This window comes from Dipodomys merriami, unplaced genomic scaffold (genome assembly GCF_024711535.1).
Source record: "Dipodomys merriami isolate MVZ:Mamm:240054 unplaced genomic scaffold, mDipMer1.0.p SCAF_3, whole genome shotgun sequence".
Taxonomy (NCBI): Eukaryota; Metazoa; Chordata; class Mammalia; order Rodentia; family Heteromyidae; genus Dipodomys; species Dipodomys merriami.
In genome coordinates this window covers 43,339,719-43,357,125 of record NW_027204492.1, presented here as the reverse complement: position 1 = coordinate 43,357,125, position 17,407 = coordinate 43,339,719, and the positions used below count along the sequence as shown (strand labels likewise).

The 17,407-nt window shown below is 41.3% G+C and overlaps 1 protein-coding gene across 1 annotated transcript in view; it reads right to left on the bottom strand.

Moving 5' to 3' along the window:
• Trmt2b (tRNA methyltransferase 2 homolog B) overlaps nt 1-17,407 on the bottom strand; it is a 53,661-nt gene that overhangs the window by 23,250 nt on the left and 13,004 nt on the right. Inside the window, 9 exon segments of the mRNA XM_070039335.1 lie at nt 3,371-3,433; nt 3,435-3,445; nt 4,653-4,723; nt 4,725-4,738; nt 5,826-5,960; nt 8,373-8,430; nt 9,092-9,135; nt 9,137-9,287; nt 9,289-9,322. Coding sequence (XP_069895436.1) covers nt 3,371-3,433; nt 3,435-3,445; nt 4,653-4,723; nt 4,725-4,738; nt 5,826-5,960; nt 8,373-8,430; nt 9,092-9,135; nt 9,137-9,287; nt 9,289-9,322 — 581 coding nt within the window.

Here is a 17,407-nt window from a genome sequence, read left to right as displayed (position 1 = left end):
ACAAAACTCCCAACGTGTCGTGGAGGAGTATTTTGTGCCCCCCCCCACGTAATATCTCTTTGCCAAAGCTGGGCGAACAAGAACCCTTCTCTCATGGCTGATAGCTAGCTATTCTAGGAAGGGGGACGCTGTGAATACATGGAAGCACAATGGTGGCACTGTTATTGTGAACCTTAATGTTCTATCACCTGAAAAAGTGGATGTTTAAGCAACTCTCAGTAACTGACTCTTCTCAGGAAGATTTGAACAATATCCAAGTAAACAAGGCAATGAGTTCCTGATGCTAATGGAAAAGGGAATATCAACTTCCAAGGAAATGGATCAAGTATTTACAGGCCTACTCAGTATGGAAGTTACCCTCTTTCATCTTCCTGTAAAAGAATTATGTCTAACAAACAAAAAAAAAAGAAATTGGATGGTATATAATAGGAACAAAAAAAGGAAAGGGTTTTGAAAATTACAGAGTAATAGAAAACATCAATAAAGATACTTGTGAGGCAAAGATACAATTTGAGGCCAGCCTGGGTAAAAAGTATAAGATCCTATCTGAAAAACTAAAATCAAAAGGGCTGGGTGGTGGTGGCTTAAGGGACAGGCATGTGCAGGGCCCTGAATCCAATACCCTTTACAGCAGACAGACAGACAGACAGACAGACAGACAGACAGACACACACACACACACACACACACACACACACACACACACACACACACACACACACAAATATAAAAAGGAAAACAAAAAAGCAATGATATTCAAAATAGGAGGGAGGAATGAGTAGATTATAAAAGCAATCCATTAAATCCAAGATCTAAACAGTAAGAGGCACAGAGAGAACATAGAAAATGGAAAAGAGGGTGGGTTATGAAAAAATTACATTTTAGAAAATTTTCCCATATTTAAAAGCATTAGTTTCCAGATAGACAAGCCCTACCACATGCCCACTACAATGAATTAAAAGACCCCTGGGATAAAGAAGTTTCAGAGATAAAGACAGACACCCTAAAAACTTCTGGAATAAAAAAAGGAAAACATATTACAAACAACCAGAACTTAAAGTAGCATGTAGATTCATATATCCAACAGCCAAATCACAATGAAATAAATACTGTCTTCAAATTTATAAAAGCAAATCAAGTCAAACCAGGAAATTTAAATCTAGAAAACTCTCAGTCCTTTCTCAAGAAGAAAAAAAGAGACTAAAAATTTACCTCCAAGGCACTCTTCCTCAGAAAGCTAATGGGTTGTACTCTAGCCAAATAAAGGTGTAAATCAAGAAGGAACAAAAAGGACCTAAGAAACAGGAAAGCAAGACTGTGAAGAAGCAACACTGTCAGGACCAAAGCTTTGTAGGAGGGCTAGTAGGCTAGGATGGCTAACTCCAGCAACTTTGTTGGACCCTTTAAAGCATTGCATCATGGTTCAGGCCAGCTCATGTTATTATACAGAGGAGATGGGGGCATGGCTCAGCACTAGAGCACCTGCCTAGCAATCACAATGTAAATAGAAGTACAATAGTACAATAGATCCCAGGAAAAAGACCAGGATGTAGCAACATGATAGGAAGAAAACCATCAGGGGAAGAAAAAAAGGATGAAAAGGTGCAGCAGTGGAGCTCATTGGACACTGTAATGAAAGTGAACTATACAACTCCTGGGTGGAAATGGGGGGGGGGGGAATAGGAGAGCATGGGGGAAAGGAAGACACTGTAAGAAAGGAAATGTTCTCATTACCAGATTCATGTAATTGTAATCCCTCTGTACATCACATTTATAATAACAATAAAGTACATTTTTTCTAAAAAAGAAAACTATCAGGGAATATCTTCAGATATCAAAAGCAATGTTTCAGGAGGAAAAGAACAAGCTAACAAGCAGAAAACAAAAGAAAATTCAAACTAGGGTCAAAAGTTTCTTTTTGGATTTGGCAAAATAGAGGCCACTAATTACATGCTGGTGACTCATTCCTAAAATCCTAGATACTCAGGAGGCTGGGATCTGAGGACTGATGTTTGAAGCCAGCTTGGACAGTAAGAGTCCATGAAACTTTTACCTCCAATTAACCAACAAAAAAAGCCAAGAGTAGAGGTGTGACTCAAGTGCCAGCGCTGTGAGGGAAAAGGCAAGTGAAGAGAGTGAGACCCTGAGTTCAAATCCCAGAGCTAACATACAAAAAAAAACAGAAGTCAACTCTCAACTTGTAGAAGATCACCCAGTACCAGTGGGCCATACCTGTAGTCCTAGCTACTTAGGAGGCTGAGAGCTGAGGATCGTGGTTTGAAGCCAGCCCAGGTAGGAAAGTCTATGAGACACTTATCTCCAATTAACTACCAGAAAACCAGAAGTGGCACTGTGGCTCAAGTGGTAGAGTGCTCACCTTGCACTGAAGAGCTGAGGGACAGAGCCTAGGCCCACAATTCAAGACCCACAACCGAAAAAAAAAATTTAGTGTTTCTCAGTTTTATTCACAAAAGCTATTAAGACCCTAAGAAGCCGGGTACCAGTGGCTCATGCCTATCATTCTAGCTACTCAGAAGGCTGAGATCTGAGGATCATGGTTCAAAGCAAACCTGGGCAGGAAAAGTCAAGAGTGGAGCTGGGCTCAAGAGTGCTACTCTTGAGCAAAAAAAAAAAAAACTCAGGCACAGTCACACACACAAAAAAAGAATTAACAGGGATCAAAACAGCTAGATTGGAGTCTTTTTCAATTCTCACTATTAGAGGCTTTGGCTTTCTACTGTGGTTAAGTTCTATAAGAACAGGCACCACATCTACTGCCCAGATGAGTCACCTTGCAGGCCCTACCAACTAGCATAGTGCCTGACACAGTAGCACTCAATCAAATGTACCCATGAATCAGAGGGATAAAAAAGTGTCTCAGAGGTCACTTCTGACGCACATCTTACCAGCATACCTACATCTCTCATGGGAGTTTTCAATTTTGTTCTGCTCCAAACATAGCCTTCTAAATGCTTCAAATACCTGATAGTTGCTATAGTTTCTCAGCAGTGTTTCTTTCCTAATACTTTACTGTTATTAAAGACCTTGCACATCTGACATATAGTTCTGCCTCCTTCTCTTCCTTTTCTCTGGCATGACGCACTGGCAATATCTGTCCACATTAGGGGGCAAGTTTTTAGGTGGCTGGCATAGCTCACGTGGTACAGTACATTTTTAGCAAGTACAAGGCCCTGGTTTCAATCCACAATAACACACACACACACACACACACACACACACACACACACACAAAGACACATAGGTACGCTTTCAGTAATTGATGCAGGTCAGATATTAAAATGTCAGGAACAATGTTGTTCAAAATTGTAATGCCTCAGGCCATCTTCATCCAGCCCTCATTATTTCTTACCTGAGCCACTTGATCATGTTTCTCAGGGATATTTTTCAGATGGTTAGACCGTACACACACACACAATGTTCCCATCTAAGAAAGAAAACAATATAATTTATAAGGTGTTCATTCTAAAATGTGATTTAAAAGAAATTATCTGGCAACCCAAATTCTCTCCTTCAGAGTTATATGTAGATATAGAGACAAAGTGTCTGGTTGAACAGGGAGCCATTTTTCAGAGAAAACCTAATCCTTTCCTGCTTTAGCTATTAAACAGCTACTTCTTAATGGAGCTAGTCCTCAGTATTTTCTCTCATATCACAAATGTGCCATATGAAACATCTGCTTTCAGCCCAGATTTTTAAAGAGGGAAATAAAATATAATGGGCTTTGTTTTGCTATTACTGAATAATAGAACACTGACGTCACATACTCATTTAATTCAGCACACAAAGGGAAAAGCCAAATGTCTGCCCTAATGAACTGTATGGATATTAAACAGTGTGACTAATATAAAATGATAGTGTTTCAAGTGGATTTATGGAAAAAGGGCAGATGGAATGCTCAAGAATGGAATCTAGGAATGGATACTGGAACTAAGTCTCAGAGAAATGCAACCATGATTTCTTTTTTTTTTTTGGGGGGGGGGTCCAGTCGTGGGGCCTGAACTCTGGGCCTGGGCGTTGTCCCTCAGCTCTTCAGCTCAAGGCTAGCACTCTACCACTTGAGCCATAGCACCACTTCAGGCTTTTTTTTTCTGCTTATGTGGTGCTGAGGAATCGAACCCAGGGCCTCAGGCATGCAAGGCAAGCGCTCTACCACTGAGCCACCTTCCCAGCCCCGCAACCATGATTTCTTTCACTAGTATACAGTCTTCTTTCCAATCTTCTTAAGGCAGATTTATCACAGAAAGTTCTAGTTTTTAGGGGCATGAGGATGTGAAAATAGATTTGACTACAACAAAAAGCGCAATCTCCCAGTATGGACAGCAGCATAAAGGAGGATAATAGTGACATTGGTGATGACATGACAGCAGCAGGGCTAGCTAACAGTCACATTTAGGAAAACAGCTTATTTTGTGTGCTAGTATTGGAGCTTGAATTCTGGAACTTGCTCAGCTTACTTGCTCACTGTTTGAGCTCTTCTACTTGAGCTACAACTCCACTTCCAGTTTTTTGCTAGTTAATTGGAGATTAAGAGTCTCATGGACTTTTATGCCCAAACCTACTGACACTTTTCCTACACTCTTCCCTTCCCCTCCTTGTGTTTTTATATCAACTAGTTACAGCTTTCAGCTGACCTTTCCAAGTTCCCAGGTAGTATCCCACAGTCTTCAGATTACCATCTGGGCCTCAGTTAACAGAAAAGGTGGCCATTAATGACAGGCTAGAGAGAGCAGAAAGACAAGAAGGGGATAAGAGGTTAAACAAAACGAGGAAAACAATAAGGAAATCAGGAATATTGTCTAGATGAGGACAAAGATTTTTCCCTAGAAGGTCTGCATATGTGAATGTCTGCAGCCAAATAAAAGGACACTCTATCCAGGTGCTAGTAGCACACGCCTCTAAACCAAGCTACTCGGGAGGCTGAGATCTGAGAATCATGGTTCAAACCCAGCCAGGGCAAGAAAGTCCTTGAGATTCTTATCTCTAACAAACTACTCAGAAAAAGCTGAAAGTGTCACTGTGACTCAAGTCGTAGAGAGCTAGGTTTAAGCAAAAGAAGCTCAGCACCCAGGCCCTGAGTTCAAGCCCCAGGACCAGAAAAATAAAAAAGAACACTCTATGGTAGAAAAGAGTTTCAAACTTGCCATAAAGCAGGAGTCAGCATACTTATTCTATTAGGGGATAGAGTACAGTTTAGGCTTTGTGAGCTAGCCACTCAACTCTGCCACTGTAGCGCGATCAAAATGCTATATATAAACAGATGAGCTTCACTGTGTTCTAGTAAAACTTCATTTACAAAATCAAGCAGCAGGACAAATGGGTCTAAGGACTATAGTTTGACAACCTCTGTCATACATTAAATTCTGCATCTCTGAAGCTTCAGAAGCATAGACTTTTTCTGTGGAGATGGTACTGTAGTGCTTGATAAGGTGATGTCACTACAGCTAGCATTGAATAAAATCACTGAAGTACTACATTGGCTATCTAAATATACATTGAGCACATACCACACACAAGAACTCCCTGGTTACTTTTATGACAGATGTGAAGAATATCAATCTCAGCTTTGGCATTTTCCAAATATATGTCCTGGGAAAATTCCTTTTTCTCTCTGAGCTTTAATGTTTTCATCTATAAAATGAGAGTACCTATGGCTCTGGGTTATTGTAAATTGTACAATGAGACAATGGTGCATGAGAATCACCTAGCATAGGCCCGATTCCTAGCAAGGAAACAGGAAATAATGGCTAGCATCATTAGCCATTAAAAGGCCTTAATAAATAAGGAATAGGGAGGTGAGGGCTTACAGGGAATATAATAGGATGTAGAAGACAACAGAGACCCTTTGATTGGGGTCTGGTTACTGTGTCATTGACTCCATTGAGCATTTGTAGGTCAAACTATAGTCTTTGTAAAATTTTCTTCTGAGCTTCAAACTTCACCTGTAAAAGAATATAAACAATGAGAAAATGACTTTTGTAGTGTTCCCTTAAAAATGGAAAGCAAACAAAATATTTTAATTGCAATAATTTCTTTTCTTCCTCTATTTTTCTCTGCTTTTATTTTTCAATGTAACTTGTTTTCATTAAGGTTTGGTACAGAGGGGTTACCATTTCATGTCAGGTAAGAGTACATTTCTCTTTGGACATCAGCCCTTTGTTTGTTTGTTTGTTTTTTGGGTCCGGTAGTGGGGCCTGAACTCTGGGCCTGGGCGCTGTCCCTCAGCTCTTCAGCTCAAGGCTAGCACTCTACCACTTGAGCCACAGTGCCACTTCCGGCTTTTTGCTTTTTGCTTATGTGGTGCTGAGGAATCGAACCCAGGGCCTCATGCATGCAAGGCAAGTGCTCTACCACTGAGCCACCTTCCCAGCCCAATCAGCCCTTTCTTTACTTTGGTCAGCTCCCCCTCTCCTCCTCCCTTCCATCCCTGCCACAAGTTAAATAGTTCATTTTCCACATAGTAGATACTGAATAGCATGATTGCATTTGCTCACCATTCTTTCCTCTCATTCTGTTCTCCTTTTTGCCCCAGCTAAAAAGAAAAGAAAACAAAAGCAAAAACAATCACCACCACTACGGACAACAACAACAAAAAACACACATTTCCATTTCCTAGAAACATTTGTAGGTCATGGTCTCAGTAGATAAAGAACCCAGGATTAAACAAAGTCCTAACGGTACTGAGAAAAATCCAGAGTGAGTTCTAGCTGGAAGACAAGTGGTAGAGCACCTGCCTAGCAAGTGTGAGGCCCTGAGTTTAAAATGTCAGCACTGCCAAAACATCATGGTTCAAGTAGCAGAGTGCCTACCTAGCCAACATGAGACTCTGAGTTCAAACCCCAGTGCACCAAATAAAAAGAGTAAGCTCCATATAAGTTCATCCTTTATCTGACCTTTCAAAGTGAACACATCAGGCAGGGCTGTGCAATAAAAAATTTTGCTAATGAAATTGTTCCATTTCTGTGGTAAGTTGTATGCTTACAACAGGTACTGATTAGCTGAAATGTGGCCAGTAAGAACTGAGGAAGTGAATTTTTGTGGTACTAGGGATCCAATACAGGGACTGACAAATCTAAGGCAAGCACTCTGCCTCTGAACCACACTTCCATCTCACAGTCTTATTAAAGTTTAATTCAGGCAGGTACCAGTGGCTCACACCTGTAATCCTAGCTACTCAAGAGGGTCAGATCTGAGGGCTGTGATGCAAGGCCAGCCCAGACATAAATTGGAGAGACTCCTATCTCCAAATGGCCAGCAAAAGGCTAGTTGTGAAGTTGTGGCTCTAATGTTAGAGTATCAGCCTTGAGCAAAAAAGCAAGTGAGTGCTCATGACCCTGAGTTCAAGCCTCAGTAACAACACAAAAAAATGTAATTAACTCATGGAGTCATCTCTTCTCTAACAGCATATGTGCTTCTACACCATACTATGCAAAGCTGTACACCTCTACTGCCCGAAAGTTACAGAACTCAAGGAAAAACAGAGCTGGGAATATAACATTCCAAAACTTTATCAGCAATTTTCAAATTAAAGGTGCAACCCTAATTTTTAAAAAGTAGCATTCACATGTGTGAAATGGTTATGACACAATACTATGATACCAAGCACAGCAATTTAGTCACAGACCTGAGATTTACCTGTAGAGTCAGATGCCATAAAGCTCACCACTTTTGAGTTACTATGAGGTGGTAAAAATATTAGTTGGATGGAGGCCAATGGGTATAGCTCATAGAACTAAGGGAGGGACAGATGTTTGAGGTTATGTACATGTGTATATTTTATGTATTCTTACATAGCCTGGTTCAGCTGGATGCACTTTGTTTCTTTCCTCCAGTACCTCTCCTGGACAAAATCATGCTTAGGCAAATGTGATATCTGCATTAGGCCCAGACTGTTCCCTGATATGTCAATTAGTTGGAATAAATTTGTTTTCAAAGCAAATGTGGCAGAAATGACTTTTTAAATTTAAACAGCCATATGCAACTACTGGCTCCTATGTCAGAATGGCAAGAACACTGCCATGTTGGAATATACAAGAACACTGCAACTTACACACACACACACACACACACACACACACACACACACACACACACACACACACACACACACACACACACACACACACACACACACACAGAGCTATAAGAATGATAAAGGGTAAAAGAACAAAGAAATCTGCATCTGAATCTATAGATCTAGGATACATATAAACTGACCTAAAGCTCACAGAGTAATTTGCATAGCAAATTTAAATACCTGTGGAGCATCAGTGTAGAACAGTGCAGTCAGGCTTGACTCGCATACCATCCCACTGCTGGGAGGAAAAGGAGGAAGAATAAAGCTGGGCACCTACCTTGAGTTGCTCTTCATAGCTCAGCTTCCAGAGTGGTATCACAAAATCAGCTAGCCTTGAAGAAAATAATTCAGGCACTTCATTATTTATTGAAATTTGCATTGAGTACCTACTATGCATAAGCACTGCTTGTCACTACTTTCTCTGGTGCTTCACTTACTATTCAGAAGACCCAACTCTCACGCCCCAAGGGAGATGAAGTCTGGGAGAACAGCCCATTTTGGTGGCATCTACTTAACAAAGCACAGCAGATGGGCAAACCTAATATAAGAAAAATCCACATTTATCAGATGGTAATTAATCATATTTTTTAAAGCTTCACTGTCGGGTTCCTTTAAATAGCTCACCTCCCTAATGCTTTTAACATGTAATTTGATTTAGAAAATGTGTTTGTTGCATAAAATGAGGCATATTTGTTTTTGTACAGCTGCAATGGGACTATTCATTTCTAATCTACTCATATCATTCTGAATCCTTGGATGTTAGCATGGGCCTGTTTTAGAGATGAGGTCCTAGTGTAATATCTCCTTTCTGACAAACACATCAAATACAAGGAGTTCTATCAATATCCTTCAGATATTCCCATTTGCCCTATGTATCTGACCTCAGGTGCCTTCCAGAACCTTGGAAATGCCACATTAGATAGGTTAGCAACATGCAACCGATCCAGAGATTCAAACTCACCAGAGAAAAAAAGGACAATAGCTTGATATTTCCTTTCCTGCCAAGAACCATCAAACAATCCAAGATGGCTTTGTTTTTTCCTCAAATTTTTGTCCTCTTGGATACTTCTTGGCAATCACATGGGTGAAATTCCCCTTACATGCTATCCCCCAAAATGGCTGAGACCAATCTGGTGGTTTTCTGGCACACCAGAGAAGCAGTCTTGGTTCGGAAAAGAGACCTACCCTGGAGTCTTAGGCCATGCATTAGGGCTCTCCTCTTGATGCCTGTGAGGCAAAGACACACACTAATTTACCCACTGAAGGGCTGAAAAAATGAGAAATAACTTGCAAAACCATTAGTTTACTTATAAATCCTTATGGAACACAGCACTTGGCACAGTGCTGGCCAGAACAGACATTTTGTACAGAGGGCCTCTTCAGCATTCAAGGCAGAGTTATAAGGTCCCAAAATAAAGAGATGAGGAAAATATTTGTCCTTCAGGAAAGGATTTACCTAACATGATAACATGTCTACAGGCAATCTCTTTCCCTCCCAACCAATAGCAATCAATCAACCAACACTTAGTAAGGGCTTACTGTATGTACAGCATGTCGTACTTGTACTGAAGAGGTTACAAAGGTTACATCCTAGCTGAATAGACTGAAGGTGGACCTAATAAAATGTGAGTAATTAGCCTGGCACTGGTGACTCACATCTGTAATCCTAGCTACTAAGAGGGCTGAGAACTAAGGATCGAGGTTCAAAGCCAGCCCTGGCAGGGAAGTCCGTGAGACCCTGATCTCCAATAAACCACCAGAAAACTAGAAGTGGCACTGTGGCTCAAGTGGTAGAGCACTAGCCTTGCACTGAAGAGCTGAGGGAAAGCACCTAGGCCCAGAGTTCAAGCCCCACAACCAACAAAAAATTAAAAAGTGAGTAACTAATACAAAATTATTGGTTCCTGCTGAGGGCTCAGAAAAGGCTTCCCAGAGCAAGGAGGGTTGGCACCAGGCCATAAAAAATGGGTCAAGTGGGCTGGAAAGGTGGCTCAGCAGTAGAGTGCTTGCCTTGCATACATGAGGCCCCAGAACCACATTAGCAGAAAAAGCCGGAAGTGGTGTTGTGGCTCAAATGGTAGAGTGCTAGCCTGAAGAGCTGAGGAAAGCAAGACACAATTCTGGTGACTCAGAGGAGTATGTAAGACTGTAGACGCCAAGGAGGTGCCTTTGATGCATGCACTGACAGTCAGGGAGTCTGAGACAGAAAAAAAAAAAGATGATGGAGATAGCACACAGTAGGGCCAAATGAGAACTCTGAACGGTCAGGAATGTAGACCCTAGAATCAAAAGACCTGGATTGGACAAAGTAGATAGGTAGATTAACCATTCAGTAAACTGTTTTTATATCACGTTTAAAACAGGTGCCAACGTCTCATACCTATAATCCTACCTACTCAGGAAGCTGAGATCTGAGAATTGTGGTTCACAAGACCTGGTCTGGGCCTGCCCATGAGATTCTAATCTCCAATTAGTTACAAAATTGCAACAATAAGATGTACAAGAAATTATGTGGAAAAATGAACTTTACAACTTTGGCCCCGGGTTAGGGGGGTGGAGGAGGAGATGGGAAGGGAGTGGAAGGAGAAACAAAGGAGGAGGCAACAATGCTTGATAAGAAATGTACTCATTACCTTACCCATGTAATTGTAACCCCTCTGTACGGTATTTTCACAATAAAAAAAAGCCATAAGTGGAGCCATGGCTCAAGCAGTAGACTGCTAGCCTTTTAGCAAAAGGGAGGGCTGGGAAGGTGGCTCAGTGGTAGAGTGCTTGCTTTGCATGCCTGAGGCCCTGAGTTCCACTCCTCAGCACCACATAAGCAAAAAGAAAAAAGCCAGAAGTGGTGCTGTGGCTCAAGTGGTAGAGCGCTAGCCTTGAGCTGAAGAGCTGAGGGACAGCGCCCAGGCCCAGAGTTCAGGCCCCACGACCGGACCCAAAAAAAAAAAAAAGGTATCAGGGGCAGTGTTCAGTCCCTGAGTTCAAACCGCAGTACAGGCAGGCACACACACACACACACACACACACACACACACACACACACACACACACACACACACACACACACACACACACACACACACACACACACACACACACACACACACACACACCCCACACATAGATAATAACACTAGCAACATCATACTGTGGTTGTAAGAGGTAAAGATACTTAACAAAAAGTACTACTAGGGGTACTATTAGTGTTTTGGTGTGGTCAAGCACTGTGTAGCATGTGTGAGGCCTTCAATTCAATTTCCAGCACTGCAATCTTTAAAAAGTACTTAGCAGTGAGGCACAAGTGGGTTCAAGCCTAAATCCTAGCTACTGAGGAGACTGAGATGTAAGGATTGTGGTTCAAAGCCAGCCCAGGCAGGAAAGTCTGTGGGACTCTCATCTGCAATTAACCACCAAAATATCCAGAAGTGGAGGAGTGACTCAACCGATAGTGTTAGCTCTGAGGGAAAAAAAAACCCTCAGGGACAGTGTCTGGGTTCTGAGTTCAAGCCCTAGTACCAGCATACCCACACAAAAAAAGGACTTGGTAGATTAATCAGAGATGATACCTATAAAGCTCTGAATACAGTATCCAGCACCTGGAAAAAGTTCTGCAGTGTTAGTACTAACTGTCAATGTCTTTAAAGTCAGGTCTGGAGAGCCACGCAGTGGTGGCTCACACCTGTAATCCTAGCTACTCAGGAGGCTGAGATCTGAGGACTGAGGTTCAAAGCCAGCCTGGCCAGACAAATTCGATTCTTACCTTCAATTAACCAGCAAAAAGCTTAAAGAGCACTAGCCTTGAGCAGAAAATGCCTAAAGAAGGCATGAAGTCCTGAGTTCAAGTCCCAATACTAGAAAAACTAAAGACTAGGGACATGGTTCAAGTGATGAGTGCCTGCCTAGCAAAGCAGGAGGTCCCAAGTTAAAACATAGTACTTACAAAAAAATACATACATAATAATGTGTTTTAAGACGTATGAAGTTGATTTGGGAAGGTGATATTAAAAGGGGGGGGCACAGCAAAAGCAGTCCTGAGGGGCAAATTTATTGCCCTCAGTGCCCACATCAAGAGAATGGAGACAGACCAAGTAAATAATCTCATGTTGCAATTAAAACAGCTAGAAAAACAGGAAAAAATGGGACCTAAAGCTACTAGAAGAAGCCAGATAACCAAATTAAAAGCAGAGATTAACCAATTAGAAAATCAGAAAACCATAACCAAAATAAACCAAACAAAAAGCTGGTTCTTTGAAAAAATAAACAAAATTGATGGCCCATTGGCTAGATTAATTAAAAAAAGGAGAGAGGAAACCCATATTAATAGGATTAGGGATGCCACGGGAAACATCACCACACGTACCCAAGATATCCAAACAATTCTAACAGACTACTTTCAAAGCTATACTCTCTAAAGGAAGAAAATCGGGCAGAAATGGATGCATTTTTAGAGAAATACAAGTTGCCCAAACTGAGCAAAGAAGAAGTTAACCAATTAAATAAGCCAATATCCTATAATGAGATACAGGAAGCTATCAAAAGTCTTCCAACAAAAAAAAGCCCAGGACCAGATGGATTCACAGCAGAATTCTATAAGACCTTTAAACAAGAACTAATACCCATATTCCTCAAGCTCTTCAGAGAAACAGAGAAGGAAGGAGCTATCCCAAACTCATTCTACGAAGCCAATATCACACTCATCCCCAAACCAGGCAAAGACCCAACCAAAAAGGAGAATTACAGGCCAATCTCCTTGATGAACACAGATGCAAAGATCCTTAACAAGATTCTAGCTAACAGAATCCAGAAACACATAAAAAAAAATAATTCATTATGACCAGGTAGGCTTCATCCCAGAGACACAGGGATGGTTTAACATACGTAAGTCAATAAATGTAATCCAACATATCAACAGAGCCAAGGTCAAGAATCACATGATTATCGCTACAGATGCAGAAAAGGCCTTTGACAAAATTCAACATTCATTCATGCTAAAAGCTCTGGAGAAAATAGGAATAGAAGGAACATTTCTAAAAACAATAAAAGCCATTTATGACAGACCAATAGCCAATATTATACTTAATGGGGAAAAGCTGCAACCAATTCTCCTAAAATCAGGAACAAGGCAAGGATGCCCACTGTCTCCACTCCTCTTCAATATAGTCCTAGAACCCTTAGCCAGGGCAATAAGGCAAGAAAAAGACATTAAAGGGATCCGCATAGGGAAAGAAGAAGTTAAACTATCCCTTTTTGCAGACGACATGATACTATACCTCCACGATCCCAAAAACTCCATCCCCAAACTCTTAGAAATCATAAATCACTTCGGCAAAATAGCAGGATACAAAATAAACCCACAAAAATCAGTTGCCTTCCTATACACTGATAATGTACAGGAAGAGAGGGAAATAAAGGGAGCAACCCCATTCACAATAACCTCCCGAAAAATAAAATATTTAGGAATTAACCTAACCAAAGATGTAAAAGAACTATTTAATGAGAACTATAAAAAGTTAAAGAAAGAAATTGCAGAAGACACTAGGAAATGGAAAGACCTCCCATGCTCCTGGATAGGCCGACTTAATATAGTAAAGATGGTAATACTTCCAAAACTAATATACAAATTCAACGCAATTCCTATTAAAATCCCAATGACGTACATCACTGAAATACAGAAAACAGTCCAAAAATTCATATGGAACAACAAAAGACCTAGAATAGCCAAAACAATTCTAGGGGATAAAGACAATATGGGAGGGCTATCCATGCCGAACTTCAAACTCTACTACAGAGCTATAATAACAAAGACAGCATGGTACTGGCACAAAAACAGACCTGAAGACCAATGGAACAGAATAGAAGATCCAGAAATAAACCCACAGGCCTACAGCCAGCTGATATTCGACAAAGGAGCCAAAGACATACAATGGAAGAAACACAGCCTCTTCAACCGCTGGTGCTGGGAAAACTGGGCAGCCACATGCAGAAAACTAAAAGTGGACCCCAGCCTATCACCATGCACCAACATCAACTCAAAATGGATTAAAGACCTTAACATTAAACCTGAATCTCTGAAACTACTGCAGGACAGAGTAGGAGAGACACTTGAACTAATAGGCACAAGAAGGAACTTCCTGAACAGAGTCCCAGGGTCACAACAAATTGGAGAGAGACTCGACAAATGGGACTACCTTAAAATAAAAAGCTTCTGCACAGATAAAGCTATCGCAACCAAGCTAGAAAGACAACCAACTAATTGGGAAAATATATTTACCAGCAATATATCAGACAAGGGGTTAACATCCTGTATATACAGGGAACTCAAGAAACTAATCCCTCCCAAACCCAACAAACCAATTACTAAATGGGCAAGGGAACTAAAGAGGGACTTCTCAAATGAAGAAATAAAAATGGCAAAGAAACACATGAGGAAATGTTCATCATCCCTGGTGGTGAAGGAAATGCAAATAAAGACAACCCTGAGATACCACCTTACCCCAGTCAGAATGTCCCACATCCACAAATCAGCCAACGACAAATGCTGGAGGGGATGTGGAGAACGAGGAACGCTATTACACTGCTGGTGGGAATGTACACTCATACAACCACTTTGGAAAGCAGTCTGGAGGGTCCTTAGAAAGCTAAAGATTGACCTCCCTTACGACCCAGTCATACCACTTCTAGGCATCTACCCTGAACAACAGGAACCAATATACAAGGACACGTGCACCTCCATGTTTATTGCAGCACTGTTCGCAATAGCTAGGATATGGAAACAACCTAGATGCCCCACCACAGATGAATGGATCCAAAAATTGTGGTATCTATACACAATGGAATATTATGCAGCCATTAGAAATGACAAAATAATGGCATTTGCAGGGAAATGGATGGAGCTAGAAGGAATCATGTTGAGCGAGGTAAGCCAAGAACGAAGAGACAAACAGTACATGGTCTCCCTCATAAGTGGATGATGAATCCAAAATGTTAGGTGATATGACAAAACTAACAGGACTTAAGAAACAAAGAACTCCCACTCATCTGGTTGAACCACTACTAAATATCCCCATGCTGCTGATCACATATATGGTATATAACATATGAGCACTGTTATATATTACAGACTGTGATAGACAATTTGCTCCAGGAAAGTTAGAATGAACTTGTGACTTTAAATGAGCATCATTATTCCACAATACTGTGAATTTCCGGAAATTAAGTAATCACTTAATCACGATCAAAAAAAAAAAAAAAAAGAACCTTGGGGAAGGGAGGGAGGGAGGGGATGGTAGGGGGAAAACAATGGAGGGGGTAACAATGTTCAAGAGGAAGTGGAAGTGTACTCATTACCTCACTCATGTAACTGTAACCCTCTGTATAGTATCTCTACAATAAAAAAAATTTAAAAAAAAAAAAAAAAAGGGGGGGGGGGCTGGGAAGGTGGCTCAGTGGTAGAGCGCTTTCCTTGCATGCCTGAGGCCCTGGGTTCAATTCCTCAGCACCACATAAGCAAAAAGAAAAAAAAGCCGGAAGTGGCGCTGTGGCTCAAATGGTAGAGTGCTAGTCTTGAGCTGAAGAGCTGAGGGACAGCGCCTAGGCCCAGAGTTCAGGCCCCACGACCGGACCCCCAATAAATAAAATAAAAATAAAAGAGGAGGGGGCACCAGTGGCTCATGCCTGTAATCCTAGCTACTTAGGAGGCTGAGTGAGGTCTGAGGATCACGGTTCAAAGCCAGCCTGGGCAGGAAAGCCCGTGAGACTCATCTCCAGAATACCAGAAGTGATGCTGTGGCTAAAGTAGCAGGCACTTGCCTGGAGCTGAAGAGCTCTGGTACAGCGCCCAAACTTAGAGTTCAAGCTCCATGACTGACAAAAAATGAAGGAATCATAGGAATAATTCTTGAGACAAAAGCAGGAAGAGTTAAAACTGGTGGCAGAGAACACAAGTGGAAGGTTTCACTTTGGAAAGAACTCCGCTTCTTCCAAAACAGAGCTCTCTACTTGAGCCTATTTATCCTAGGGTACCTGCCCATTGCTTGTGAGTCCCTTTCTTAAATGCCCTAGAATACAAGTGAATGGATGTGGCCTGACAACCTACTTGATTTGCAATACAGTTACCTCTTAACCATTGACCTCCATCTAGATTTTAATCCCCGTGTTAAATCATAGCTTAATTCAGAAGGATATGTAAGTACTTAAAAGTCCAATATACACAAGAGGTTTATTTAAAAAAATACTCATCCATGGTGCTCCTACTGCTAAATTAGTTTGCCATAATCAATAGGTCACTCAGAAGGTGCTGAGCGGGATGCTGTGGTATTTAACCCATATACCATTTCATATGATTACAAAGTACTAAAGGTAAGGCCTCATCATGTCATCATTTTGGGGGGGATGTGATTTCAAACTGCTAACAATATATTTAATCTGCCCGTAGTTCAGCTGTTAACAATAACCCTCCTCCCCCCCTCCAATTCCCTCCAATTCCCTTCATAAGCCCTAAAAGTTGTCTTGGTTAAGAATGTGGTAGAGTGTTTGCCTAACATGCATGAAGCCCTGGGTTTGATTCCTGAGTATCACATAAACAGAAAAAACCGGAAGTAGTGCTGTAGCTCAAGTGGTAGAATGCTAGTCTTGAACACAAGAAGCTCAGGGACAATGCCCAGGCTCTGAGTTCAAGCCCTAGAACTGGCACAAAAAAAAAAAAAAAAAAAAAAAAAAACAGAGCTTAGCTGAGTGTAGGACTGTAATCCTAGCTACTCAAGAGGCTGAGATCTGAGGATCAAGGTTCAAAGCCAGCTAGGGCAGAAAAGTCTACATGGAATTCTTACTTCCAATTAACCACTCAAAAACCAGAAGTGGTGCTGGAGTGGAATAGTGCTAGCCTTGAGCGCAATGTGGCTTGGGGACAACGCCTAGACCCTGAGTTCAAGCCCCACAACTGCCAAAAAAAAAAAAAAGAACACATCTTAAAAGGCTGTTTGTCCCAAAGTGTACTCATTACCTGACTTATCTAACTGTAACCCTCTCTGTACATCACCTTTATAATAACAATTTAAAATTGAAGGAAGAACAGGAGACCTGAAGAACTAGAAGACAGATATCCATATTTCCACAACATTCAAACATTTTTGAGTATGTAGATCCTCTCACTGGTGAGTTGCCACCATGACTGTGAACACGTGTCTGTCCCCAGCAGGAGGTTCCTTGCCTATCAAAGTCTCTTCCTCCAAGTAGCAATCACATTCTAGTTTCATGTGCTTATCAGCCCTTATTTCTGGCAAAGTACATACTGTGGTATTTAGTAATTTGTGT